The 26,422-nt window shown below is 41.5% G+C and overlaps 1 protein-coding gene across 5 annotated transcripts in view; it reads right to left on the bottom strand.

Moving 5' to 3' along the window:
• ebf1a (EBF transcription factor 1a) overlaps nt 1-26,422 on the bottom strand; it is a 484,706-nt gene that overhangs the window by 448,733 nt on the left and 9,551 nt on the right. For all 5 annotated transcript variants that reach the window (XM_073067891.1, XM_073067892.1, XM_073067893.1 and 2 more), the window contains 3 exons: nt 25,901-25,956; nt 21,519-21,592; nt 9,067-9,135 (listed from right to left, as the gene is read on the bottom strand). In XM_073067891.1, coding sequence (XP_072923992.1) covers nt 9,067-9,135; nt 21,519-21,592; nt 25,901-25,956 — 199 coding nt within the window. The remainder of the gene's footprint in view (nt 1-9,066; nt 9,136-21,518; nt 21,593-25,900; nt 25,957-26,422) is intronic.

Genomic DNA, 26,422 nt, shown 5'->3' on the forward strand with positions numbered 1-26,422 from the left:
TACTGGTTTTAGAGTGAGAATCAGAAGCACTTTATTGGCAGTATGTGAAACATACCGGAATTGATGGTGGATCACTGGAAGCACCAAATACAGACAACACAGTCATAAGCAACTATTTACAAACAGCCATGAGCAATCAACAGTTAGCAGAATGGTCCCATGCACAAACATCAATACTCAGCATAAATAAATATGAACACATGAACAGACTTAATAACTAGCAACAGAACAAGGAGAGCAGGAAAGACCATTTAACAGATGTTGTACAGGGACAGTCAGAGTGAGTTTTGTTCAGACTCTGGATAGCTACAGGAAAGAAGCTTTGGAGATGATGTGTAGTCCTGGCGGTGATGGACTTGTAGTGTCTCCCTAATGCCAATTTGGTGAATAGGTGACTGCTAGGGTGGGTGGAGTCAGCAGTAATTTTTTTCATCTCTTTTCTTCACTCTGGCAATGAATGGGTCTTTTAACATCAGTAGCTGGCAGCCACTCTCTGCAACTTGAACTTGGAGAGGGAGGAGGCGGTGGTGATAGATGTGGTTGCAGCACCCTCAGTATTGGCTGAGTAAAAGTTCCTCAGGATACGCCCTGAGATGTTGAGTTTCCTAAACTGGCATAGGCCGAACAATCTCTGCTGGACTTTCCTGGTGATGAGTGTAATGCGCTTGTCCCACTTCAATGTACTGGTAATGGTAGTCCCAGGAATCTCAATGACTCAACCACAGAAACAGCCTGACCTTTTCTGACTTCTGTATTGATATTTGCAACAACAACTTTCTACTCAACATCAGTAAGACCAAAGAATTGATTGTGGACTTCAGAAAAGGGAAGTCAAGAGATGGAATATCAGCAATGTCAAGCCAACACCTATATTTACTGTCCATCCCTAATTACCTAGGGAGATGCTGCTACTTTCATGAGCCACCTTCTTGAACTGTCACAGTCTTGCTGATAATGGCCCTCCCACAGTGCTGTTGGGTTGGTACCTCCAAGGTTGGGTCAAAGTGACAGGGAAGGAATGGAAATATTCTTCCAAACCAAAGATGGTGTATGACATTGAAGGGAACCTAATAGTTATGGGGTTCTGGGTAACTGCTCACCCTGCTCAGTGTTTTGATGAGAGGTGCTGTTGGAGAAGCATTTTGTGGATGGTACAGATTGCATCCACTGTGTGGCTTTTGTAAAGGAAATGAATGTGTAACCTATAGTAAGCACAAGGTACACTGCAGATGCTGTGGTCAAATCAACACGTACAAAAGCTGGATGAACTCAGCAGGTCGGGCAACATCCGTTGAAATGGGCAGTCAACGTTTCGGGCCGACCTGCTGAGTTCATCCAGCTTTTGTACGTGTTGAATGTGTAACCTATTAGATGAACTGTCAATCAGGGCTACCTTGTCCAGGTGCTCATGAGAGTTGAAGCTGAACTCATCCAGGGACATGAAGGGTATTACAAGGCACTCCTGATGTGTGCTGTAAATGGTGTAAAGACTCTAGGATGTCACATAATGCAAAATACCCAGCCTCTGACCTGGTCTTGCCGTTACAGTAATTATATGGCTGTACCAACGGACCTTCAATAGTAACTCTAGGATATTGATGGTGGAGGACTTGGCAAGGGTACATGGTTAGGCTCTTGCTAGTTAGAGATGACCATAGTCTTGCAATTCTATGGCATGTACATAACCTATCATTTATCAGCCCACACCTAGATTTGTCTTAGGCCTTGCTGTTTGGAATGGAAGTAACTTTATACAATGGTCAAAGAACATCATGCAATGGTTAATGACCTTTCCCACTTCTGCCCTTGGGAAGGTCAGGGATGAAACAGATGAAAGCAACAGAGTCTATGTGAATGCCCTGACGAATGCCTGGCATGAGACCCTGGGCTGCGATGATTGACTTCCAACGACCATCTTCCTTTGTGAAAGATATAAATCTGACCAATGGGGTGTCTCTCACCCCCACCCCTAAACCATCTCCTTAATGCTCACTGACTTCAGTTTTATACTCAGCAAGCTATACATAATGCTGAGGCCAATCATTCTCACCTCAGCCACTGTATTTCCCATCGAGCAAGGCCTTGGTTGCCTGCAATCTCAAGGATCTGAAGATTAATATCGAAAGCTGAGAAATAATGATTGAGACATTAAGTTAACAACTGCTTTCAATGTCATTAAGTACCTTTATTTCGTGGTTACAAAAACAGTGGAAACTGGGAAAAAGATTCCCTAACAATCAAAGTTAAGAGATCATGTGTCAAAACCTTCAAGTGACCTCCTGGAATGACTCAACCCGAGTTTGCAGCAACAGACCAGCCTATCATTTGGGGAAGATAGTATATGATGACAGATTGTCCTCAACCAACCATTCTGTGGTCAAACCTCCTTACAATGGGAGCATTTTCTGCACAGGGAGCACAGAATACAAGCTAACAGAAAACCTTATTGCATTTAGTATTACAAACAACCTCATCTTTTTTCATCTGATCTGAACGATTGGAAAAGAATTACTGGTTTGGAAAATACTAGCAAAGATTGTTTTAATATGAGAAATAAAAGGGGACTATATGAATATGGTTCAATTAGCCTAAATTTTGCTCCCAAAGCAATTCTATTAATCCTATTCTCCCAAATATTTCCCTGTTCTCTCTCACATCTCATCAACATTTGGGCCCCCCCCCCCCACTGATCTTTTCTCACCCACCTACTCTTGAGGAAAGTTACAGCAGCCAATTAGTCTACTAACCGGAACTTCCATGTGATGTAAGGATAGTCCAGAGTACCCAGGGAAAACCATGTGGTCACAGGGAGAACTTGCAAACTCCACAAGTCAGATTCAAACCCAGATCTCTGGAACCATGAGACAAAAGCACTGCCTGCTGTACAACTGTGATGTCCAAGAGAAAATAAAACAAAAATTGATCTTCCTTTACCCCTTTCTAAAATCTACAAATGGTCAATAAACCACTAGCAGAGAAAGAGGCCTCAGTAACTGTTAACATGGCTATAGAAAATAAATCATTTGTGTTCCCTATGCTGGTGGCTCTTATGAGATACAATCTGGTCCTAGGCTCACCCACTATAAGAAACATCCTCTCCACATCCACTCTGTCGAGGCCTTTCAATATTCGATAGGTTTCAATGAGATAACCTCATTCTTCTAAACTCCAGCAAGTTTAGGCCCAGAGACATCAAACACACCTCATGTGTATAACACTTTCATTCCTGGAATCATTCTTGTAAATCTTCTTTAGCTTAAGGAAACTTCTTAACTCCCTAATCAAATATGGGTCATTACACAACACCCAATCCGGAATACGTACACAACGCTGGAAGAACTCAGCAGGCCAGGCAGCATCCATGAGAAAAGAGTAGCCAACATTTCAGGCCGAGACCCTTCATCAAAACCCAGTTTTAGCTCTCTCTTACCCCCCATTCCTGATGAAGGGTCTCGGCCCGAAACGTTGGCTACTCTTTTCTCACGGATGCTGCCTGATCTGCTGAGTTCTTCCAGCATTGTGTACATATTCTTTGATCCACAGCATCTGCAGTTGTATTTTTGTGTTTTGACTCGATCCAGAATTGCCTTTCCCTTTGTGGGCTCGACCACAAGCTGCTCTAAGAAGCCATCTTGTAGGCATTCTACAAATTCCCTCTCTTGGGATCCAGCACCAGCCTAATTTTCCCAGTCTACTTGTATATTGAAATCCCCCATCACTAACATAATATTGCACTTTTTACATGTTTTAACCCCATTAGATCACCCCGTTAACAGTATCCAAAGCATTATATTTATTAGTGATAGGAATGGCCATGGGGGTACTCTGCACTGGCTGCCGATTTTATTTCCCTCCCCTGACAGTCATCCAGATAGTTGCCTCCTGCAACTTAGGATATCTACCTCCCTGAAGCTCCTATCTATAACCTCCTCATTCTCCTGTAGGAACTGAAGGTCATCCAGCTGCAGTTGCAGTTCCTCAACACAGTCTGTGAGGAACTGCTGCTCACTGCACTTTGTGTAGATGCAGTTACCAGGAAAACTGGAGGTCATCTAGAGTTCCCACATTTCACAACAAACAGTATACACTAACTCTAAACCCAGTCTCACCTCATTAACTATGTACTAAGCCACAAAAAAGAGAAATAATCTAACTTAGAGCCTCTACCTGTTCACTCTGAAGCCTGTTGAACCAAAGCCTGACTACGATAACATAATAAGCCCACTCATAATGTGGCCACTCTATTTACATCTCCCTTATTTTTATTGGCCTTTGCCAAGTGCCTAATAGATGTTCATGATTGTAGCCCACCAAAAAGTCCTGAAAGGCCCCAAGCTCTGTTTATACCTTGCGCTGCCTCAACAGAACAAGCAATTACTGACAATGATTGCAGCCCGCCATGTATCCCTTCCATGCATTATTTACTACAGAACCTAGTCTTGCCAAACCAGAAACAAGGTCCTCTTTTTACTCAATTTCTGGATTTCATTCACTATTTCCCAACTTCTCTAGGCTACATTACAAGGATTACACCATCCTTGCAAATATCATGCACAGCTCACATTATATCCAGTTTGAACATCATTGTATTTTATTTAAATGAGTGAGCCTTTTTCAGTTCATTGCTAATTGTTTCCATTCCTGCATCACCTCCATCCAATGAAAATGAAGCCAGTGATATGAAAAAAAATCAGCAAACTTTTTACTACTCCTGCCATGTTATTGATATGGTGTTGTTGCAAAAATAAGTGTTAGGGAAAATATTTTTCCACTTATTTTCATCCACAATGGCCTTTGATGAAAGCGCATCTAATGTCACCAAAATAATGATATGGTAATTCTTCAATTTACACTGAATAGAAAAACTGAGCAAAGTGCATTATGGGCTTTCTGGTACAATGCTTGTGGAGAGTAAAGCAATGTTCACAAAAAGAAAATAAAATTGTGGACAGGTACACCAAAGGGTTAATGACAAATATTTGTAAATCAAGGAGGTATTGTAATGCACGGTTTGCACTCTCCTTTCTCCCCTGCTCATTTGTTTCCCATCATCTGCAGTTGATAAGTGTTCTAAGTAGACATAACAGAATTGCACCAAATATGTAGAGGAAATCAGAATGCTGTGTGCTGGAACTACCTCTCTTTACCTTGGTACATAACTTGAAGACCTACACTTCACTGAGGAATTTTACCTTAAACAATAACCACAATGTAAGTGACACATACAGCAATTGCAATCATGGACTTCATGTGATTATTCATATTAAAACAAGGGTTTGTCCCAGCCAGACTTTTGTTGAATTTAATGTAATAAATTAATTAACTCCTGTAACCCAGGGCAGGTCCTTCCTGCTGACTAATGAAGGTCACAATGAAGAGTGACCCAGATTCTCCAGAGCTGCAGGATTATGACATCAATACAACTGTGCTCAGGTCATTGAAAAGTGCAGGTTCTGGTTGGAGGCTGGCAGCTGGTACAGGGGGCTGAGTCTGCCGGCCTCTGTCAAGAAGGGCACGTCACACATACTTTTTAAACTCCTTGATGATATACTTTAGACAAATGACAATCTGTGGAAGCAAATGAAGGTATATATTTTTTCAATACATTCTGATGTTTGAGAATGCGGTGTCTGAAGTGGGGTAGCACCAATCAGCAGTAAACCTTTAAGGAAATTACTAATCAACAGAGTGACATAACTGTGCCTCTCGCATCCAGCAACTTAGGTTCATCTCAAAGTGTCCTTCAAGTTTGCTTCTTGCAATTTTATCATTTTATTTATAGTGCAGGTCCAGGGCTGATATGAAGCTAACACAAAAATAACAAGACTATCTTTAGGTCTTGTATGAAGACTGCTTCAGTCAACTTGGCTTTAACAATGGATCAAAAATACCTGCTGGAAGAAGTCAGCGGGTCAGGCATTATCTATGCAGGGAAATGGACGGATAATGTTTCAGAACTGAGACTCTTCATCTAGACTGAAAGAGTAAAGGAGGAAAATAGAAAGACTGCAGCCAGTTTAAAGAGATGATGGGGAGGGATGGGTCAAGAGCTGTCAGGCGATAGATGGATCCAGGTGAGGAATGATTGGCGAATGGAGGAGGGAAGGATGGAGATAGCAAAGGATGCTCGGGAGTGATAGGAGGAGACATCAAAGGACCACATCTGATAGAATCTGCCAGGAGAGGAAGAGGAGCATGGAATCCATGTAAAGGAGGTGGGGTGGGTTAGGAACAATGGGTTTAATAATGGATGTGTGCAATGTATTCTTGGAGCTAACAGTGAATTTGATTCAAGCCAAAGTTCCTCCTGTTACTCCTGTACATTCTTTTCTGATGTCAAGAAAAGAGCAAGTTTCTTTTTGTTAATAATCAAGATGGTTTTTTTCTCCCCATTGTAGATCTCGTGCTCCACAGTGATCTAAGACCCACACTATATTGCCAGACCTATAAAATCTCTGGCCATTACTGGCTCAACTGAGATCTGCCAGACTGCTGCTGTTTCAACTCTGTGCCAATAAATCACCCACTGGATCACAAGCTTGAATTAGGTAAGCTCCAAGACAATTCCCAAAACCTCAAACCATGTACTAGGACTTAACAGTTTACAGTTAACACTTGCCACTCAGATTTTGCCAGAATTCCCTGTTACCATCAGGGAATCATCAGTTGCACAGTCTAACACACTAATTTGTGTTTCTCCCTGCCCCTCACCCCTTTCTGCCTATCCCATGACGAGCCTGGTGGTGCAACAGGTAGTGTCTCTTAGCTCCAGGAACATGGATTTGGATGTGATCTCTGTGGAATTTGTAGATTCATCCTGGGACCACGTGGGTTATCTCTGGATGCTCCTGGTTCTTCCCACATCCCAAAGGTGTGCTGGTTAGGAAGCTAATTGCTCATTGTGAAAAGGCTGAAGTGCATAGGAAGTTGGTAAGGGAAATCAAAGGACAGTTAACGGGGAAGTGAGGTTAGAGGAAAACAAGAAGGGACTGGGACTATTGGGATTGCTCTGGAAGATGGCACGTTGTATTGTGTCTTTCTATGTCATAAGGACATATGAATTTGTTTCCTTTCTTGCACAAAATACTACAGGCCAAAGATCTAGTCTCACAGTTTTAAACGCCAGCAATGATATTGTTGGATGAATGACCAATTCAGAATGGCCCCATAAAACTTACTGCAGAAACAGGCTACAATGAGTTACCTTGCAGTTCCTCTCCTCTCCCTTATTCCATGTCCTATATTGCCCTATTCCCTTCTCCCTCAGCTTCCCATTAACTCAGCTGGCATTTGGAAAACTGAGAGAGATCTGTTGCCAGGTACAGTTCCATTTGGTCCTCTACTTTCATGAGAACTTACAGAAATTCCATCTCTTGTCAGAGGTAATGGATGGGATTGGGATATACAAGAAAATGATGTTAAAACATTTCCGATGGGAGCTTGGACTGGACAACATCTATCTCAGACTTCCCTTGTAGGGATTTGCCACATTACAGGATTGTAATTAATAGAAAAACTTCAAAGATATAAAAACTTGCAGAGACTCTAAGACACTGAGGATCCAGCTAACACCATTACCCAACTACTAACTGGGCCACAGTATTAAGATGACTCTACAGTAGTGAGCTTCTCCTAAGAAGGAGAGGATGTACCCCACTGTATGTTTGCCCAGTGACTTCAACCATATGCTATCATGCATCGGCTGAGTCACAACATGAATGAGATCCCAATGTTTGTTCCATAGGTACCAAGACCCCCCTTCAGAGAGCACTCCACTGTAGTCACAGTACTTTGCTGTCTCTCTTTGTTCACCATTATTGCTAATCACAAATCAGCCAAGGTTGCAAATGAGAGATGAGGATTACTTCTCTGTACCTCAGTGTCGGGAATCACCATTCTGTGCTGTTACAAACTGTTGTTTAACCAAAGAAATGACTGAAAGAAGTCTTTCTGATACAGTAATTAATGTGTCACTAAAGTGCATACAGGCACTTCCAATAATGCTCCACTGAAACAAAATCATTGCCTGGGTTCTCCATGTTCCACAGCTCAATGCATATCATACAAATACTGCACCAAACACACAGGGTCTGATTCTGCCTTCTGCTCTTCAATGTTACTGCAATTATGCAACATGAAGGTGCTCTTTAAATCCTTGTTTTCTCCTGCTCTCCTGAAGGCATCAACGCGCACTAAAGTACATTGTCTTAGAGCAGCCCCAACCTCTGATACCTTAACCAAGTGTCCATTACTCACATACACAAGTGCCAACAGCCACTCTGACAAGATGCATCAACCTGGCCAACATTACACAATGTGCTCTCTATTAAAAATTACTTCATCGGCAGTCAGTAAGGAAGATGCCTGACCATCTCCCTTTAGCCACTGAGCAAGAGCCTCATTACTCCGTACTGTATTGTATCATGCTTCTGGCAAATCGGAACATTTTCTAGTCAGACTCATCAGTGCATTTCCTAGCGGCTGGAGCTGCAGTAAAAGCTGTGAAAAGTGTCCGGTAATAAAGCACAGATACACCAAATCATTTAGGAATTATTTTGAAAGTTCTTAAACTCTCCATCTTTCCACTGATTCAAGTAACACAAAATCACAAACTATGGAGTTTATATTCAAATAGATATATTCATAGAAAAATATAGACATACATTTGTTCATACATGTAGTTATCTACAAATTAACATCACACATCAACTATAACAATCAATTGGAAAACCAGACAGCTGGAATCTGTCACCTTGAACAATCCCATCATTAAGCCAAATTCATAAGAGATCCAATCTCTAATAATAACAAGTATAACAATTTCTATTTATTTAGCACCTTAAACATCACAAATTGTCCCAATGCACAAAACACCAGAAAATTTCCAAGCTGGTCTCATATAAAAAGGGCAATTACAACACACAAAACAGGATGAAGGAAACAGAGTAGATACACATTCAAAATCAAACACGTGTGCAAGGACACAATAACAACCAGCCAATGAACCACTGCCACTTGCAGAGGCAGGTTATCACACAATAATCAATAACAAACAATTGTTGGTACCTGTCAATTATCACTGGGTCTGACGGCGTCTCATTCCTGTTGCCACAACTTTTCTTGTCACAGCAGCGACTGCAGGAGGAGGAAAAGAGAACAAGTGGAAATCAGCATCAAACAACCGCTGCAATGTCTTAAATTACTGATGTCTTCCCTCACTGTACTGATCAGCCATGGTAGGCATAATTTAACAACCACATAATGGCTGAGTAACTCCTGCCAAGCCTATTGCAGGGCACAACAGGTAGAAATCAGTAGGAAACCATGGTTGCATTTGAGAAAATTACTACTTCCCACTTCCCTTGGACAGCAGGTGATAATTAAAGAGTCAAAAGATGTCTTTGTAAAGGTGTGCAGCAAATCAGGGCTCACCTGAGGCAGGTAAGCAGCCCCTTTTCAAAACAATAGATAAGAGTAAACCTCTTCAGCACCGAGATGTTGGTCTCATTGTTTCTCATTTTACAACCATCACAGATGGTGAAAACTATTCAGCCAAACACCACAATCACTGGCTGACATCCTCTTGTTTAGACGTTCCATTTCAACGCTTGCAAGGTTGCACTGAGCTTGAGAAGGGAGTGTGGAAACTCAAGATCAAAACTAGTTCATTATTTGGTTTCCACTGTTTCTGTATAACATTCCTGATTAACTCACGAGTGGGAAAGAAAAGAATCCCTATTACACATTCTACAGGTAAAATCCTTGTTCCTTATCAATAGTAATGCATGCAGTAATACTTCTGCACTGCGTATACCTATGGCTTTCAGAAGAGAGTTTACCATTAGTACCAGACGCTGAGCACACAAATATTGTGTGTTGAATGTCTGATGGCACTCGGCTAAAAAGAGGGAGAGTTTCTGGTGATTAGATAGATACTGACATTTTAATTTTATTTATGGATACAGCATGGAGCAAGTAGCCACACTGCCCAGCAGCCCTGCTTTTTTCACACTAGCCTTATCACAGGACAATTTACAATGGCCAATTAATGGTACTTCCTTGGACTGTGGGAGGAAAATGGAGCATCTGGAGGAAACCCTCATGGTCATGGGGAAAACATACAAACTCCTTACAGACAGCACCAGAATTGTACTCCCAACTCCGGGATTCCCTGAGCTGCTACCGTAAGACCAAAGTCCTGAAGACCTAATTAGTGGTCAGAGGCAGTGGCGATAGTCACCAGGTCTTCCAAAAACCAGTGATCCTCCATCTCCAAAGTCATCACTCTTTCTCCCCAGCGAGTCACAGCACAACAGTGGGATTACACGAGAGCCCAGCACTCGCCTTTAGGCAAAGTAACTACTCTTCATCCATATCTACTTTCCTTTAAAGTGGAAAAAATTACAGTCTTGCAGATGGAAACTTGTTGAGGTCTCCCTCAGTACTGGGTCTTCTTCATTTGTGAATAGAACATCCCCACTTCTGCCCTTTTGGTGGAAGGAAGGTCATTGATAAGTGGCTGAAGATGGTTGGGCTTAGGTTACTACCCTGAGGAAGTTCCACAATGCTATCCTGATCTAGGATTATTGACCTTCAACAACCCACAACACCTTTTTCAAGGGTGACTCCAATCAACAGAGTGTTTTCTCCTTGATGGCCATTGACCTCAATTTTCCTCAACCTTCTTGGTTCCACACTCTCCTTATGTCAAGGTTAATCACATCTTTCTTTGGTTTAATTAGGCACAATATAAAGACTAATTTCTGGAGATATTTATTAGAGAGGAACCCATAATATCTAGACCAGGATTCCCAACCAGGGATTTATGGACCTCTCAGTTAATGGTAGGGGTCCATGGCATAAAAAAGATTGGGAACTCCTCCTCTGGATGGTCAACAACGACTTCCACTAGGCTGTCACATCTTTCATGCTACACTGGACACAATACCAATGTCACCAGTAATTATTAGCTGCAGTCTCTGCACAAGCCATTGGCTTTCCAGGTTGATTCCAATTTCTGTTCAGTTATCTGTGCCTACTGACTCAGTATTTAAAGAACTGCAATTACGTCAACACTCTTTAAGAACTGGAAGGGGGTAAGTTGCCAGTTAATACCCACAAATCTGTAATTGCAAGGCCTTGGCAAGGGTGCATGAGGGTAAACTGTTCTTATATGAAGGCAGGCCACACACTCTTGGAAAGCTACTAATGTGAGATACACAGCAAAAAAACGGGGAGACCCAGAGTTAAGTATTCTTTTAGATATAAATTTCAGCACACTCAACCTAATTTGTTCAACAGAATAGATTTTAGAATGAAGGCCATTTAGGACAGCACTTGATGAGGCTTCTGGCTAGTTCATGTCTAGTCAGGCTCTGTTTTACTCCTTTATGTCTTATGTCCACTGTTGTTTAGCCAGAATATGCAGAGCAAGCTGAAGTCAACAGAGTGGACAAAGGCATTCAGATCATACAAAGCTTTGGTTCGATTACACCATCCTACCTGTGAGTGATGTTAATGCACAGGGTATATGCATTCATGCCAAATTTGCTAGACGACTTAGAACAAGTGTTAGATATCAAAACATCTCTTAACTTCCTACAGCCATGTATTTAACTAACTAGGCAAAGGGGAGATTTCTTATCCATAAACCTTTGCATTTTTACCTCACACTTCTCTGGTAAAACTCTCCTAAATATTTACACTTTGCTGGGGATTTTGGTGTCCTGTCCTAATGCCTTCTTCCATTGACAGCACAGTGGCCAGTGGGAAGTCACAACTCCCGATGCCCAGATTCAGTGTTGACTGCATAGAGTTTGCATGTTCTCCTGTGACCATATGCGCTTCTTCCGGGTGCTCCCAGATCCCAAAAGCCTGCAGTTTGGTGGGTTAATTGGCCGCTGTAAATTATCCCAGTATGTAGGTAAGTGGTGGGAACTGGTGGGAATGTGGGGAGAATCCAACATTATCACTGATCAATGGCCAGCACAGGCCAAAGGGCCAGTTTCTGTGCTGTATGATTCTATGATGCTGCTCAGGATAAATAACTGTGTGATCACCTTCCTTTAGACACTTTGGCACATCTCACCACTCTGAAGTTCTACATAAATGTAAATTGTTGTTGCTGTTCCACAACTAATAGCTCTTGGATCTGCCTCTGCTGTGACTGCTGCTAGGAGTACCTCAGACAAAGATCATTCTCCATGTAAAAGCCAACAGAGCCATCACAAGGATACTCACTCAACACCAACACTTCACGAGGAAATCTGCAGATGCTGGAAATTCAAGCAACACACACAAAATGCTGGTGGAACACAGCAGGCCAGGCAGCATCTATAGGAAGAAGCACTGTCGACGTCTCAGCCCGAAACGTGGACAGTGCTTCTTCCTATAGATGCTGCCTGGCCTGCTGTGTTCCACCAGCATTTCGTAATGGCTGAAGGACAGGCCCAATGGCCCAACTCTGTGTGGCACGTGCTATGTGCTTCTTTCTACTGTCCAGACACACTCACCAGGGGCGAACAGCTAATGACCAGCAGCAGAACCCTGGTTGTTTTGTGCCCCTCCACAGCTGGCAGGGCTCAGTGAGATGAGCTGCTGCTCTCCAACAGCTGAGACAAATAATGCACAGCCTGGGTATCGAACATGGGAGGAAGGAGCGCTGGGGGAAACATCTGTGATTTTTGCTTTGTGTCAATGTCTAAATAGAGATGGCTTTCTATGCCCAACTCCCACTTTCGAGCAGAAATTCAGACATTTACAAGTGTTTTATCTGGCTTGTAAATCTGGTAGTCATTTTGTTCTGATCATCTCAATACTAACACTTCCAGCTCATTCACTGAACCAGTTTAAAACCCTGCAGAGGAATAACAACAAGCTGAGTCAGTCCAGTTGCACTGAGAAAAGACTCAAAATTGCTGATTAACAAGGAGGCCCCCGGACTATTAACAGGAAACTGATATGATTCCTCCCTCAGCAATTGTCATTTCTCTGTGTGTTGATTACTGTCACTAATCAAGAACTGGCCTGGGGCTGATGTGGTCAATTGACCTTACTACCACAATGCATGTCATCTAACATGGTACCCTATGCATACTATTTCTGTGTTAATGTATTGTGCATCATTGTTAAGTTTATACAAAGTGAGTTAAAATTGGGTCTCTCCTGAAACTTTAAATGGTTCTCTCCCACAAGGAAAGCTAGTTTCACACCATATGGGTGATAGTATAGCATAGCAATTAGCTGAGGTGATTAATGGCAAACAGACTCTCATTTTATGCTTCTAACAGAGGGCACATTTGCACCCAAGTGCAAATTCGGCATATCCAAACTTTGACAGACTATAATGCAGAGGAAGAACTCAAGCCTGCAACACTCAAAGTGGGGAAAAGGTGCAGTCCTGATGAAGGGTCTCGGCCTGAAACGTCAACTGTACTCTTTTCCATACATGTTGCCTGGCCTGCTGAGTTCCTCTAGCACTTTGTGTGAGTTGCTTGAAAAGGTGCACGCCTGCTGCCCATGCTACAAGCGAGCAGCACTTTATTTGCAATTTAAAGCAGCATTAGTGACACAATGGGTGACAGCTTCCACATCAGCAGGTCACGTCAAGTAATAAACAAACAGCACCCTCACAAAACCTTGCTTCAATAGCCAACAATGAACCTGTAATCTCCCTCATCAGCTGAGTGACCTTTCTGAAGATGCCTTTCTCATCCTTTTCTTAACACCCTCCGCACACTGAAAGATATTATCCCTCTGGTTTTCTGTTTCCTATAATCTAAACCATACAGCTGTGGGAATTCTGGGCACCTTCGATAATCAGAGCTGACCCTCACCTACAGAGCACTGCAAATACACAACACCCCACACACTAACATGTAAACAGCAGAGACAATTGTCAATATGGGCTCAGCTATTTGTCATGCATGCTAAATTATGGTACAACGAAAGGTTCCCACAAATAAAAAACCCGAATAGATGATTGTACCACCCATGAAAATGTCAGCACCCTTGCCTTCTGACTCCTGTAAATAAATCCATGCATGGCTGGTCCACGAGTATCAGGTCAGACTGACAATCGGTGGTCTGTTCTATCTGGTTAGGAGGGGCCTCTGCACAGGATCAGAAAAAGCTGTAGCAAGTTGTAAGCTTAGTAAGCTCCATCATCGACACCAGCCTCCTCAGCAAAAGGCGATACCTCAAAAATGCAGTAGCTATCACTAAAGACCCCGATCACCCAGAACATGCCCTCTTCTCATTGCTACCATCAAGGAGGAGGTACAGGAGCCTGACACTCAACATTTCAGGATCAGCTTCTTCCCCTCCGCCTACAGATTTCTGAGTGGACAATGAACCCATGTACACTTCCTCTGTATTTTCACCCTCTCTTTTTGCACTATTTATATAATTTAATTCTTTAATACTGTAACTTATAGACTATTTTATGATTATGTATTGCAATGTACTGCTGCAGGACATATACGAGTGATAGCAAACCTGGTTCTGAACGAGCTATCCACACCTGGGATTTGTTTCTTTTATATATGGTGTGGAACAAGCCCTTCCAGTCTAACCAGCCCACCTATTTTACACAAGCCTAATGACGGGACAATGACCAATTAACATACTAACCTGTACATCTTTGGACTGCGGAAGGAAGCTGGAGCACCTGGAGGAAACCCACACGATCACAGGGAGAACATTACAGATGGTACCAGAGTTGAACTCTGAGCTAGCCACTTGGCCACAGCGGTGCCCTAGTTTTTGTGCCCTTTCCAATCAGGCTAATGGAGGGTGCACTGGTGAGCAGGATCAGGCACTGATATATCAGCCCACTCCCAGAATCAAGTGACTTCACTCACATCCATCACATCACACCAGGAGTCAAGAGCTCCAGAAGATCAGAGGTGAATGCTCAAAGAAAGTTTCAGTGCTAGTAGTCTTCTAGACACTTGTGGTACCTGGTGAAGGTATTCTTACAGTGCTTACTTCGCAATAATATTCAACACCACAGAAACTTTCTCTGCTTAACAAGATGAATGAATAAATCAAACTGAGTACTGCCCAGAGAAATGTGTGTCTGAAAATGCACACTTGGTTCTCACACAACTTGCATTTCAAACTGGGGGAATTAACAGCCACAAAAGACAAGACATAATTAGATGCACAAAAATAAAGGTTCTGAATTATAGACACAGACAGAGATACGAACATACAGAGACATAGGCACAAACATACAGACACAGACAGAGATACAGACACAGAGATACAGACACTCAGAGATACAGACACAGACAGAGATACAGACACTCAGAGACACAGAAACAGACAGAGATATAGACACAGACAAACATACAGACACAGACAGAGATACAGACACTCAGAGATACACACTCAAAGATATAGACACAGACAGAGATACAGCAGCGAGATAAGGATCTTGTTTCTTCATACATTATGTTCCCTGTTGGGTTGCCTTCCTTATTTTCTGTATTTGTTACTAAAGCTAGCTTTCTTCAACATCCAGTTCATCACTTGTAAATCCAGGAAATAATTATTATTATTTGATGCTTTTGAATGTAAATTTTCTAGCATTTTAGCCTCCATGAGCCACTCAAGATGCTCACATTGTTCAAACTACTCCCAACTCGCGGCAGCAGACTCACAGGCACATTTGTTTCGTGAGTTCATGGATGTCAGTCTTTTGAAAATGCCATTAAAATGGTCATAAAATCATACAGCGCAAAGGAAGGTCATTAGACAGTGGTGGCTATGCTAACACTTTGAAATAGGTACTGAATTAGTCTCAACTTCCAGGTTGTGCTGATAGCTCTGTACAGCTTTTGTTTCAAGTGTCTACTAAACCTGTTTGGAAAGTGCTTCGGATTCACTCTTTCTTTCAGTCTAGGCACTCCAGATAATATCAGTAAACCACATATTTAAGTAGAAAATGTCCTTACCTCAACAGACACCCAACTCCTCTCTCTCTACTCTCTATCGCTCTCTCTCTCTCACACACACACACACACACACACACACACACACACACACACACACACACACACACACACACACACACACACACACACACACACACACACACACACACACACACACACACACACACACACACACACACACACACACACACACACACACACCGCCCTTATCTCTATGGACAAATTTTCCCATCAATTGCAGGCACTCCAGTTAATTTATTTTGCCCCTCTTAATCAAGTGATACTGAGGCTAAAAGAGCCATGCCCAGCAGTCACACTGTGTAACTGAGTACACACCAGAAAACAACATTGATCTGTACAGCTAGTCACCAGAATAACCAGATGTTTATCCATCTTTCTTCAATTAATTATGCTTGCAGGAAAGCCTCAATAAGAACAGGACATTTAAAACAAAAAGAGAGACACCATTACAATGTTAAGTGCTTTCAAGCCTATAAGTTCCTGCTGTGATATGACATTCCTCTGCCAGCTATTTTAACAAAGGCATTGACCCATTTATTTTAAATGGGTTAACTTCACTTTAAAAATATTGGACAGAGATTTCCATACAAAATTCCTCCATGGCCCTACAATCTCAATCCAACTGACCTCCATATTAACCCCCTGTATCCAAATTTTTCACAATGTGTCCCTGGATTCTCCCACACCAGCACCTTAAAGGATCCACCATTTCTATCCCATTCCTGCACAGGGGAAGCCCTCTCTCTGGAAATCCATTGCCACTCCACTCCCTGACTTAAAGAGGTTGACTTATCTTAAGTTCTCTTCTGCATTCTGCCCATCATCCCTCCTTCAATAAGCTATTGTATATCCCCCTTTGCTATGCTCAAATAGCTCCCTGTACATCCATGGCAGAGAGTAACTCACTTCCAAATTCCTCAAAGCCTATCCACCAGCTTCAAGACACAAGTCAGAAGTGTAACGGAACATTCAGCACAGTTTCAGCAACACTCAAAGAAGCTAGCAGTCCATTCACTCACCATCAGTTAATGTACAGTAACAGGGGCTTGCACTATTTACAGGATGCATTACAGAAGCTCACCAAGCTCCTTAGATAGCACCTTCCAAACCCACAGCCTCCACCAGCTGGAAGAACAAGGGCAGCCAAAGTACAGGAAGTTGCCCTCCAAACATCACACCATCCTGACTTGGAAAGGTATCCCTGATCCCTCACCATCATTGGGTCAAGATCCTACAACTCCCTCCCTAACAGCATTGTGGGTAGATCCACAACTCAAGGTCCAAGATGGCAGCTTACTAACACCTTCTCAAGGGCAAATGGGAATGGACAATTAAATGCTGGTTCAGTCTGCAAAGCCCACATCCCAGGATTGAATATATAAAGGAAACATGAAAGTTCTAATTCTTCAGATGTAATGTATAGACAGTAAAGCACACTGAATTTCCTGATCACGAATGACTTTACATTACAAAAAGACAACTCTCTTTCTATAAACTGCAACTTGTCACTGTAGTTTCACATTAACAATTGTTAATGCAACTTTTCCACTGTGGATTAAGGTTTGATTTATAACACCTCTTCATCTGTTTACTGGTTATCTTTACAATGAACACTTTATGCAGTATTATTTACATGACTGCAAAGCAGCAGAAGTTAGCTGAAGAAGACAAATTTTAACTGTGAAGTGTTTTAATACCCAGCTAATTCCTTTAACTTGAACTACGGGTGACACAAGCAGCTAGTAAGACCTGGATTTTGAGCTTGGAGAAGAATATCGAACACCGACACCTTAGTGACCATCGTGGCTTCTTCTCTGGGACTGCCAGCACCTTTCCAAGTGAAGTACATTAGCCTTTTGGCCCTACTATATATTTGCTGACCATCATGTCTATACTTTTGCTCTGCATTTATTCTGGTCCTTTCAGATACAGTGAAAAGTACATCAGAGCACACCTGTACATAAAATAATCCCCAGCAACAAAAATAACTTTCTCCGTATGACGTGCAGTAACATGCAATATAATGATTCAGGGTAGGGGAGAATGCCCTGATCAAGAGGTCAACATTACTTGTCCATTGAACTGTATATTCCTCATGAAGAGCCACTGATGATTTCACCAATCAAGATTACACTGTGTCTATCAAATATAATAAAGTCCTGTGTGCATTATGATACTATGTAAGGAATTATTTGATATGATGTCCAACTTTCACCTAATGCTGAAACTTTTAAAAAGTAAGCAGGAGTTGATGCAGAGGAGTGTTTGTTGGTAGTGTCGGCTCAGTGGGACAAAGGCTCTGCCTCTATTATAACTAGCATCCATAATTTATTTACTCTCAATAATTTCTCCTTTGGCTCCTCCAACTTTCTCCAAACGGAAGGACACAGCTATGCCTGCCTTTTTGATGGCTACATGGAACAGTCTATGTTCCAAGTCTACACTGATATCACTCCCCAACTTTTCCTTCGCTACATCAACAACTGCATTAGGGCCGCTTCCTGCTCCCATGCTGAGCTCATCGACTTCATCAACTTTGCCTCCAACTTCCATCCTGCCCTCAAATTTACCTGGTCCATTTCTGACACCTCTGTCTCCTTTTTCATCCTTTCTGGTTCTATCTCAGGAGACAGCTTATCTACTGATATCTTTTATAAATCTACCAATTCTCACAGCTACCTGGACTATACCTCTTCCCATCCTGTCTCCCCTTCTCTCAGTTCCTCCATTATTACCACATTTGCTTTCTGGATTAGGCTTTTTATTCCAGAACTAATGAGATGTCTTCCTTCTTCAAAGGAAGGGGTTTTCCTTCCTCCACCATCAATACCGCCCTCACTCACATCTCTTCCATTTCGCACACATCTGTCCTCACCCCTATCCTCCTGTCACCCCAGCAGGGATAGGGTTCCTCTTGTCCTCACCCACCATCCCACCCACCTCTGCATCCAGCACAATTCTCTATAACTTCCTCTGTCTTCAAAGGGATCCCACCACCAGGCACATCTTTCCTTCCTCCCCCACAACTTCCTGCTTCCCTTGTCCATTTGACCCTCGCCACTGATCTCCCTCCTGGTACTTATTCTTGCAAGTAGAACAAGTGCTTGACCTGGCCCTACACTACCTCCCTCACTCCTATTCAGGACCTCAAGTAGTCCTTCTAGGTGAGACGACACTTCACCTGTGAGTCTGTTGGGGTCATCGACTGTATCCGGTGCTCCCGGTGTGGCCTCCTGTATATTGGTGAGACCTGACATAGATTGGGAGACTACTTCACTGAGCACCTATGCTCCATCCGCCAGAGAAAGCAGGATCTCCCAGTGGCCACCAATTTTAATTCCACATCCCATTCCTATTCCATCATGTCAGTCCATGGCCTCCTCTACTGCTGTAATGAGGCCACACTCAGGTTGAAGGAGAGGAGCAACACCTTATATTCCATCTGGGTAGACTCCAACCTGATGGCATGAACATTGATTTCTCAAATTTCTGGCAATTGACCCTCCCCATCCTCCCCATCACCATTCCCTATTCTTATTTTCCTCTCTCATCTCATCTCCTTACCTGCTCATCACCTCCCTCTGCTGCTCCTACCCCTTCCCTTTCTTCTACCCTCTTTGATCAGATTCCTCCTTCTCCAGCCCTTTATCTCTTTCACTGATCAGTTTCCCAGATCTTTACTTCACCCCTCCCCCTCACCTATCACCTACCTCCTTGTTCTTCTTCCTCCCCTCCCCACACCTTCTTGCCCTAACTTCTCATCTTTTTTTCCAGTCCTGATGAATGATGAAGAATTTCGACTCAAAACATTGACTGCTTAGATGCTGCCTGGCCTGTTGTGTTCCTCCAGCATTTTGTGTGTCGCTTGCATTTCCAGCATTTGCAGATTTTCTCCTGTTTATAACTTATTTGATGTTAGGGTTTTCACCCTTCATTCCCTGAAGGTTTAGAATTGGGATGGGACTCCAATGCAGCTAGCAACTTTGGCACAGTTCCTTATTGTAGTCAATATTAAGAACTACTGAATTAGAGAGCTTCCCTGTTCTCTTATCCAGTGGCCAAACGTAGCAGTCCCAACTGTTACACTGCACGGATAGTAACTCTGCCTAGATGATGGGTCGTAAGTGTAATCTATCCTGAAGTGATGGTAAACGCTGCCGTACGGTATCGATGCCCACTCAAATATTGGAAAAGGACTTTTCCAATTAAACTATACATAACAGTTGCTGCATTTCAGCAATAAATTCACTGTGGGAACAACTTTAGGACATTATCATGTTCTATATAAATGCAAGCATTTTTCATCTCTTCCAACTGACATACTTTGCAACTTGGAACAAGGACAATTTCTAGAACAGGCTCCATGCTGTGTTGTGACTACAGTATATCAAGATCAGTATTTCAGCATTGCAGCCAACAGATTCTGGTACAGGCTCTTCCTAGGAAAGGAACAAGGATTTGGGTGGAGAAGGAGGAACAGACTTGTTACTAGGACACAGAGTTGCTTTACTAATGTTATTCCTTCAAAACAGACTGCTGTGGTTTTTCGACATTTATGTCTGTTCTGGAACCACATATAGGAATTTTTTGATGGCACTATCCACTTCCTGTGACTGCTAAAATAATTACAGCTGTCATTACACAGCTTAAAACTTAGCAAGAGTAAGATGCAGTGGAACCAGTTTGAAATAAATCACTTTCTCTTACAGCAAAGTTTGTTTTAACAGGGTTTGTATACCACAGTCTTTAATGCAGTCCAGCTGGGAGCTTGGGAAACATTTATTATAATGGGAGGCTTTCTAATCCCTGAATTTGTTATAATGAGATAAATGTCATTAGTCAGATGGAATAATTTGTCAAATCTCACAAATCTTCCAAACCAAACAGTAAAATCAAGAGCAGAAGGTCCCAAGTCCTACTCCTAATCTGTTCTGTGTTAGCTGGGGAGAACAACATTGATTGGCTCCAGTGCTTCAGGGTTAGATAGGAAAAATAACAGTCAGGTTTCCTGCTCCAAATCAATGTTCAGTAATTCCCGATTTAAAAAAATGTAGATGCGAATATACATATGTCTTCCCCAGCCCACCTCTACAGGCAAATCAGCCTAGGCTTACACATATGAAGAAACAGTCACTCAGTTTAAAAAAACAGGTAAGCTAACAGGGCCTATGGAAGTTTATCAGTGTCTCATTTCATACACAGGCTTTTGTGAATTTAAGGCATATCAAATATTGGTGATTTTTAAAATAAATCACAAATACTCTGAAGCTCATTTTACTGCAATTATGCTTTTGGAAGTTGCTGCTTTTACAAAAATAGCTGCTTGGATATTTTTAGAATGTATTAAAGAAAACCTCTGTGACTAAGACTGGACTAATCTGGAGCACGGAGAGGTTGGAGGTTAGTGAAATCGTGAACATAGATTATTCTTATATTATTTTCATATAAGAAGGCACAATATAGCTGACAGGTCAAAATACATGCCCCATAAAAATTGGACATACGTATGACAGGATACCAGCTATACACATCTCTTACCTACACATGATCTCATGTGTCAGAAGGACTCGGCACATTTCAGGATTTTTGTCTTGTCCTTCATAAATGATAGCCTGGAACAGAAAGAGAAGGGTTAAAGACTAGATTGTGGACTTCTCTCACTCACTCCTCAGAGTTCAGTTCAGGTTTGGCCTGGGCAAGGTTAGTGTTTGCCTATTACTAGTTACTCTGACTGCCAAAAGTGGGTGGCTTTGTACCTGACTGTGTAAGCAGGATAAACTTCTCCCCTGAAATGCCATTAGTGAAACAACTGAGTTTTGTCAAACAGATTTGTTTTAAAAAAAATGTAATTGGAATTCTCAAACTGTCACTGCACACATTACATTTCATTCCCTGCATCTCCTAGATCTTTGACTAAGGTATAACCACAATGCTGCAGCATGTCACATAACAGCAGGATGTACAACCTCTAAAGCAATCCTTTTAATAGAGTTGACATGAATACCAGGGTACAGCTTCTCTATATCAAATCACTGTGGCAGAGAAAAGTTTTCAAAACTTTGTGTGACCAGTACATACGTACCGAGACATAATAACTGATAATTAGTCAGCATACAACTCACAATAACTTAATTATTAAGTATCAACCTAATGAAACATTCTAATGCCATTGGAAGAAAATTATAAGACTGAACAAAATCAGATACTTTGCTATTTTGCAATTTGCTTCCACTATTTTCATTTCCTTTGCAGGGAGTTCTGCATATTTATGGTCTGTAGTAATGTTTATCCCTGCAGTTGAACTGTTTTTTTTACCAGTAATCTCAGATCATGCTTAACATCAAATTTAACAGGATTTCAATCAAAGCTATGATGGCAAATTAAAATAATCTTATGAGACATTTAAATCTACACTTTTCCAGGATAGACTCCACACATTTTAACATCTCTTTGACCAATATTAATACTGCAGCCTATTTTACGTTTGGTTAACATTTTGTTTTTAAATTAAGTGTCCATATTAAGAGCAAAGCAGAAAATAGTTCACTCTCAAACTTTCATCTACATTAGCTGAAAGGGAAAAAATTGGAATCCCAATTCTCTCCCTGGCAACAGTTTTGTGTGGAGTGTATTTACAACCCAGCAAGACCCTTATCATCTCAGTACTTTAGATTTTGGGATTTTGCGAAACAAGAGTGTATTTCAAAGCAAAATAAGTGCTTTGCAAATGAAGGCTGAAAATTTTTAGGCACTCTGGTGAAGATGTGGTTATCAATAGTTCCAAAACCTTTGCTTTAAGGTGGTATTTATTCACCTGCATTGTATGCCAATTAAAACACTCCACCTACTGACCACTACCTACAGCTCTGCAATAACTCATTGGTGAAAAAATACTCAAAACCTTTCATGCAAGGTTGTTGCAGGATTTATGAAATATTGCAAGCTATAAAGGAGTTGGTCCTTTACCACTGGACACACTGCTATTTATAAAACCAAGTTAACTGCAAAGATGCAAATTGAGAGAATTCTCTAAGCAAAAGGAAACGAAATGTAAATCATTTCCATAAACCGTTATGTCGTGTTAAGCACTACAGTTATCAAATTATGAATAATTTAGACACAATAGGTGAACTCATTGCAACTCTGCATAATTATTGCACAATTCCCCATCTTTATAGTTACCTTGTGATGCACCATCATATATATTTTTAATATTACTTACATCACTATAAATAATGGGTAAAATGGAAATCCAGTATAGAATGCTCATTACACGGTTCGCTAATTTCATGTTAATTTCCACATTTGCAAAAAAAAATCCCTTGACAAAGTATGCTCTCACACGTTTCACAGTTGTCTAAATAGAATGTGCGTACGTCGCCTGTGTACATGCAGTTTAGTTTCCCAATACAGGGCCGAATTAAATTTAATTTAACGTTGCAATACAACAAACAAAAATACATCTACAGCCCATACGCGATCAGTGAGTGTCTTTCAGAAACGTGTGGAGGGGGAGGGGTGAAAGAAGAACATGTTAGACTCTGGGCCCAAGACAATGATGAAGAGAAATAGGGCGGCAGATTTGGAGAGCTTCTCGCCGACAGATGGTGAATTGCGTTCAGAATGCCACCCCAACTGCTCGCATGTGTTTACTGTTGTTTCCGCAAGCTCTGTTTTCGTGTGAAATCTTAACCCCGTTCCCTTACAGACACACAAGAGAAACCAACGACTGAGGCGAAAGAAAAATAGGAAAACGCAGAACTAACCTTCTGTGCGTTATATAACATAGAATGAAAATGGGAAATTGTAAAATAATAATATATTAATAAATGGTTTAATCAAAAATCGTATTAAATCCGGCGGTGGGAATGAAACCCCTTGAAAGTAATGCGTTTGATCAGAGGTGCGATCTGAGAGTTTTTTAACTTCATTCATTTTTAATGTATTCAGATAATTATTCTTCTATTACACATACCGTCAGAGCATGTGATCAAGCACTTAGAATAATTCTCGATCTGATTTAGGATGTAACGTACAAACACCTGGGGTGTTTTAAAATTGGTATAGTGAGTGTACGCTAGAGAGGAGGAAAAACAAAGCTGAACTTGAAAGCTAAGATTTATTTTAGAAAGGAGTATATGTGGGCATATCAGAAGTTTGATGGGTTGGGATAATCAGAGTCTCAGAGGTCAAACGCAGCCGCGGGACTGAACGGCCCCTCGACCTTTAGAATCGAAAAGATCGTCTGTATGAAATCACTGCTTCAATCGGAATATATCATATCCTTCCACTTAGAGAAAAGCAGCGAAAGAATGCCCTTCCAACATTAGACACACCACACCGCCGCTGTTAAGGAGCACTTAAGTGGGGGTAGTGTGATGAAGTGGCGCGAACTTGCTATATTTTACTTTTTATGTTAAAAATGGCCCAGAAATAGAATTACACTATCAACAGGTTATTTTAAGATTGGTGATGCCAGATTATCAAAAAGTTGATATGACATTATTTACCGACGGTTTATATCTGTGTAATATGTAGCATATTAAAGTATATATATACAGGCATATTGAGAAGATATAACGCGGTTGCCACTGAGATTAATGCGTCTTCATTATTTTGAAAAAGAATCTGTGCATTATAATCTTTTGCACGCACGTGTTAAAGTTCTGTGTTGTTAAGTAGGACTGACTTAAATGTGTATCGTGATTTCTTACTGAAATTGTACATTGTTTCTCAGATTACAGATGAGTCCTTTCCTTGGCCCAAACACTCCTCAGTAGCGGAGTTAAGAAAAACAAATATCAAAAGAACAGTTGAGATATTTTCATAACAAGATTTGCCTGCTGATGTTATGGTTTGTTAAGGGACAGGAAGCGAGGCATTTCAGAAACCAAACGTGGCGGGAAGCAAAGATGGACAATTCAGACAAAGAAATTATTCTTATTTTATTACAAAATTCATCGTTGTCGCTGCAAAATAGCTCGGGTTTGTAGCTCTCTTAAAATTGACCAGAGTGTTCACAAGTTTGTAGAGCAGGGAAACGTTGCCTCAGGTAAAAACCCCGTGTCGGCCAGTTCTCTTGTATTCTTGAACTTATGGATCATGAACAGTATTACTGGGCCTTAAACTGTGGAATCATAATTATTTTTATTATTAATAAATATTAAACATTGGAATTAAATCAACGCTAATTGAATACAATCCTGTAACTTAGGGACTCATTAACCTCATGTGAATCTGTACATTAGTTAGAGAATGAATATATTATGATATGTGCTTGGAGGCGAGTGTAATCGTTGGATTAACCCAAAAGGGAGTATCTAGTGGCGAACCTCACCAAACTGTAAACAAACATAGCAGAGTCCTGTGCATAACGTGAAAAACTGTAGGCAGCTAGTCGGGACACCAGGCAGTTTCACGCAACTTTTAAACTACACTGCGCACCATAGATTAGAAAATACAAAGATAAACTTCACAAATCACAGAAACAAAATGCATCAGAAAATGCCACAGCCACTGAAGTTTGGAGACATTAAACTTGTTCGATTTGAACATCACGTTCCAGCCTGCGCCTTTCACTCTTCCACCTTCGGAACTGCTGGTCAAAAACCCCTCTGTCCCACCCCTCCCTCCTCACCGACAGACACACTCACAGTGTTCGCGGTGGCGCTTATTACAACTGCAGCTTTACTTCGTCTCAGCAACACCCAACTTCCTCAAAACCTTTTCGTTATTTTTTCCAAAACAATACAACAGCTTCGTCGCGCAACAATTTTCTCGGTAGTTTAATTCGTATTTCAAACCGTACAGCACAAGCATCAGAACCAGTACCCGTGTCTTCTCCCCCAACACGATAAAAATTGCTTTTTTTTAACCATTCTGAAATAATTTTTATATCCTTGCATTAAAGATTGGCTTACCTGTTTTGTCATCGAGTCTATGAGTCGCACGTACAAATCTTGTTCGGTCCTGATACCTAATCATAGGAATAGAGTGAAAATTGACAGCTTCAACTTGAAGATGTTAGGACTAGCATTTAAAACAGCGACAGCAACACTTTATGTCCCTTTCCCCGCCTGTCAGGTGTGTGAGAACCCAACTCAGAGGATGGGAAGGTGTGATTAGTGTGGAACAGTCCTTTTAGGTGAAAACATGTGGAGGGATGATTATTTAAAAGCGGATCAAGGACCATCGTGGATAAGTGTTGGAAACGTTTTACTAATGCAAATCGCGTTTGGTTTTATGTGATTCTACAACGAAAATTAAACAGCAAAACTCCTGCTCCTTTGGAAATACGCACTAAAGAACGGCGGGCGGCAGATGTGCGGGGCAAAGAAAACTTAAAGCCTATGTTTTGTGTGTGAGAGAGCGAAAGAGCTGAAGGCAGAGTGTGGCTTTAAAAGAAGTGAAGTTCCGAGACAGTAAGAAATTACACTTCCAAT

Source organism: Hemitrygon akajei, chromosome 15 (assembly GCF_048418815.1).
Source record: "Hemitrygon akajei chromosome 15, sHemAka1.3, whole genome shotgun sequence".
NCBI lineage: Eukaryota > Metazoa > Chordata > Chondrichthyes > Myliobatiformes > Dasyatidae > Hemitrygon > Hemitrygon akajei.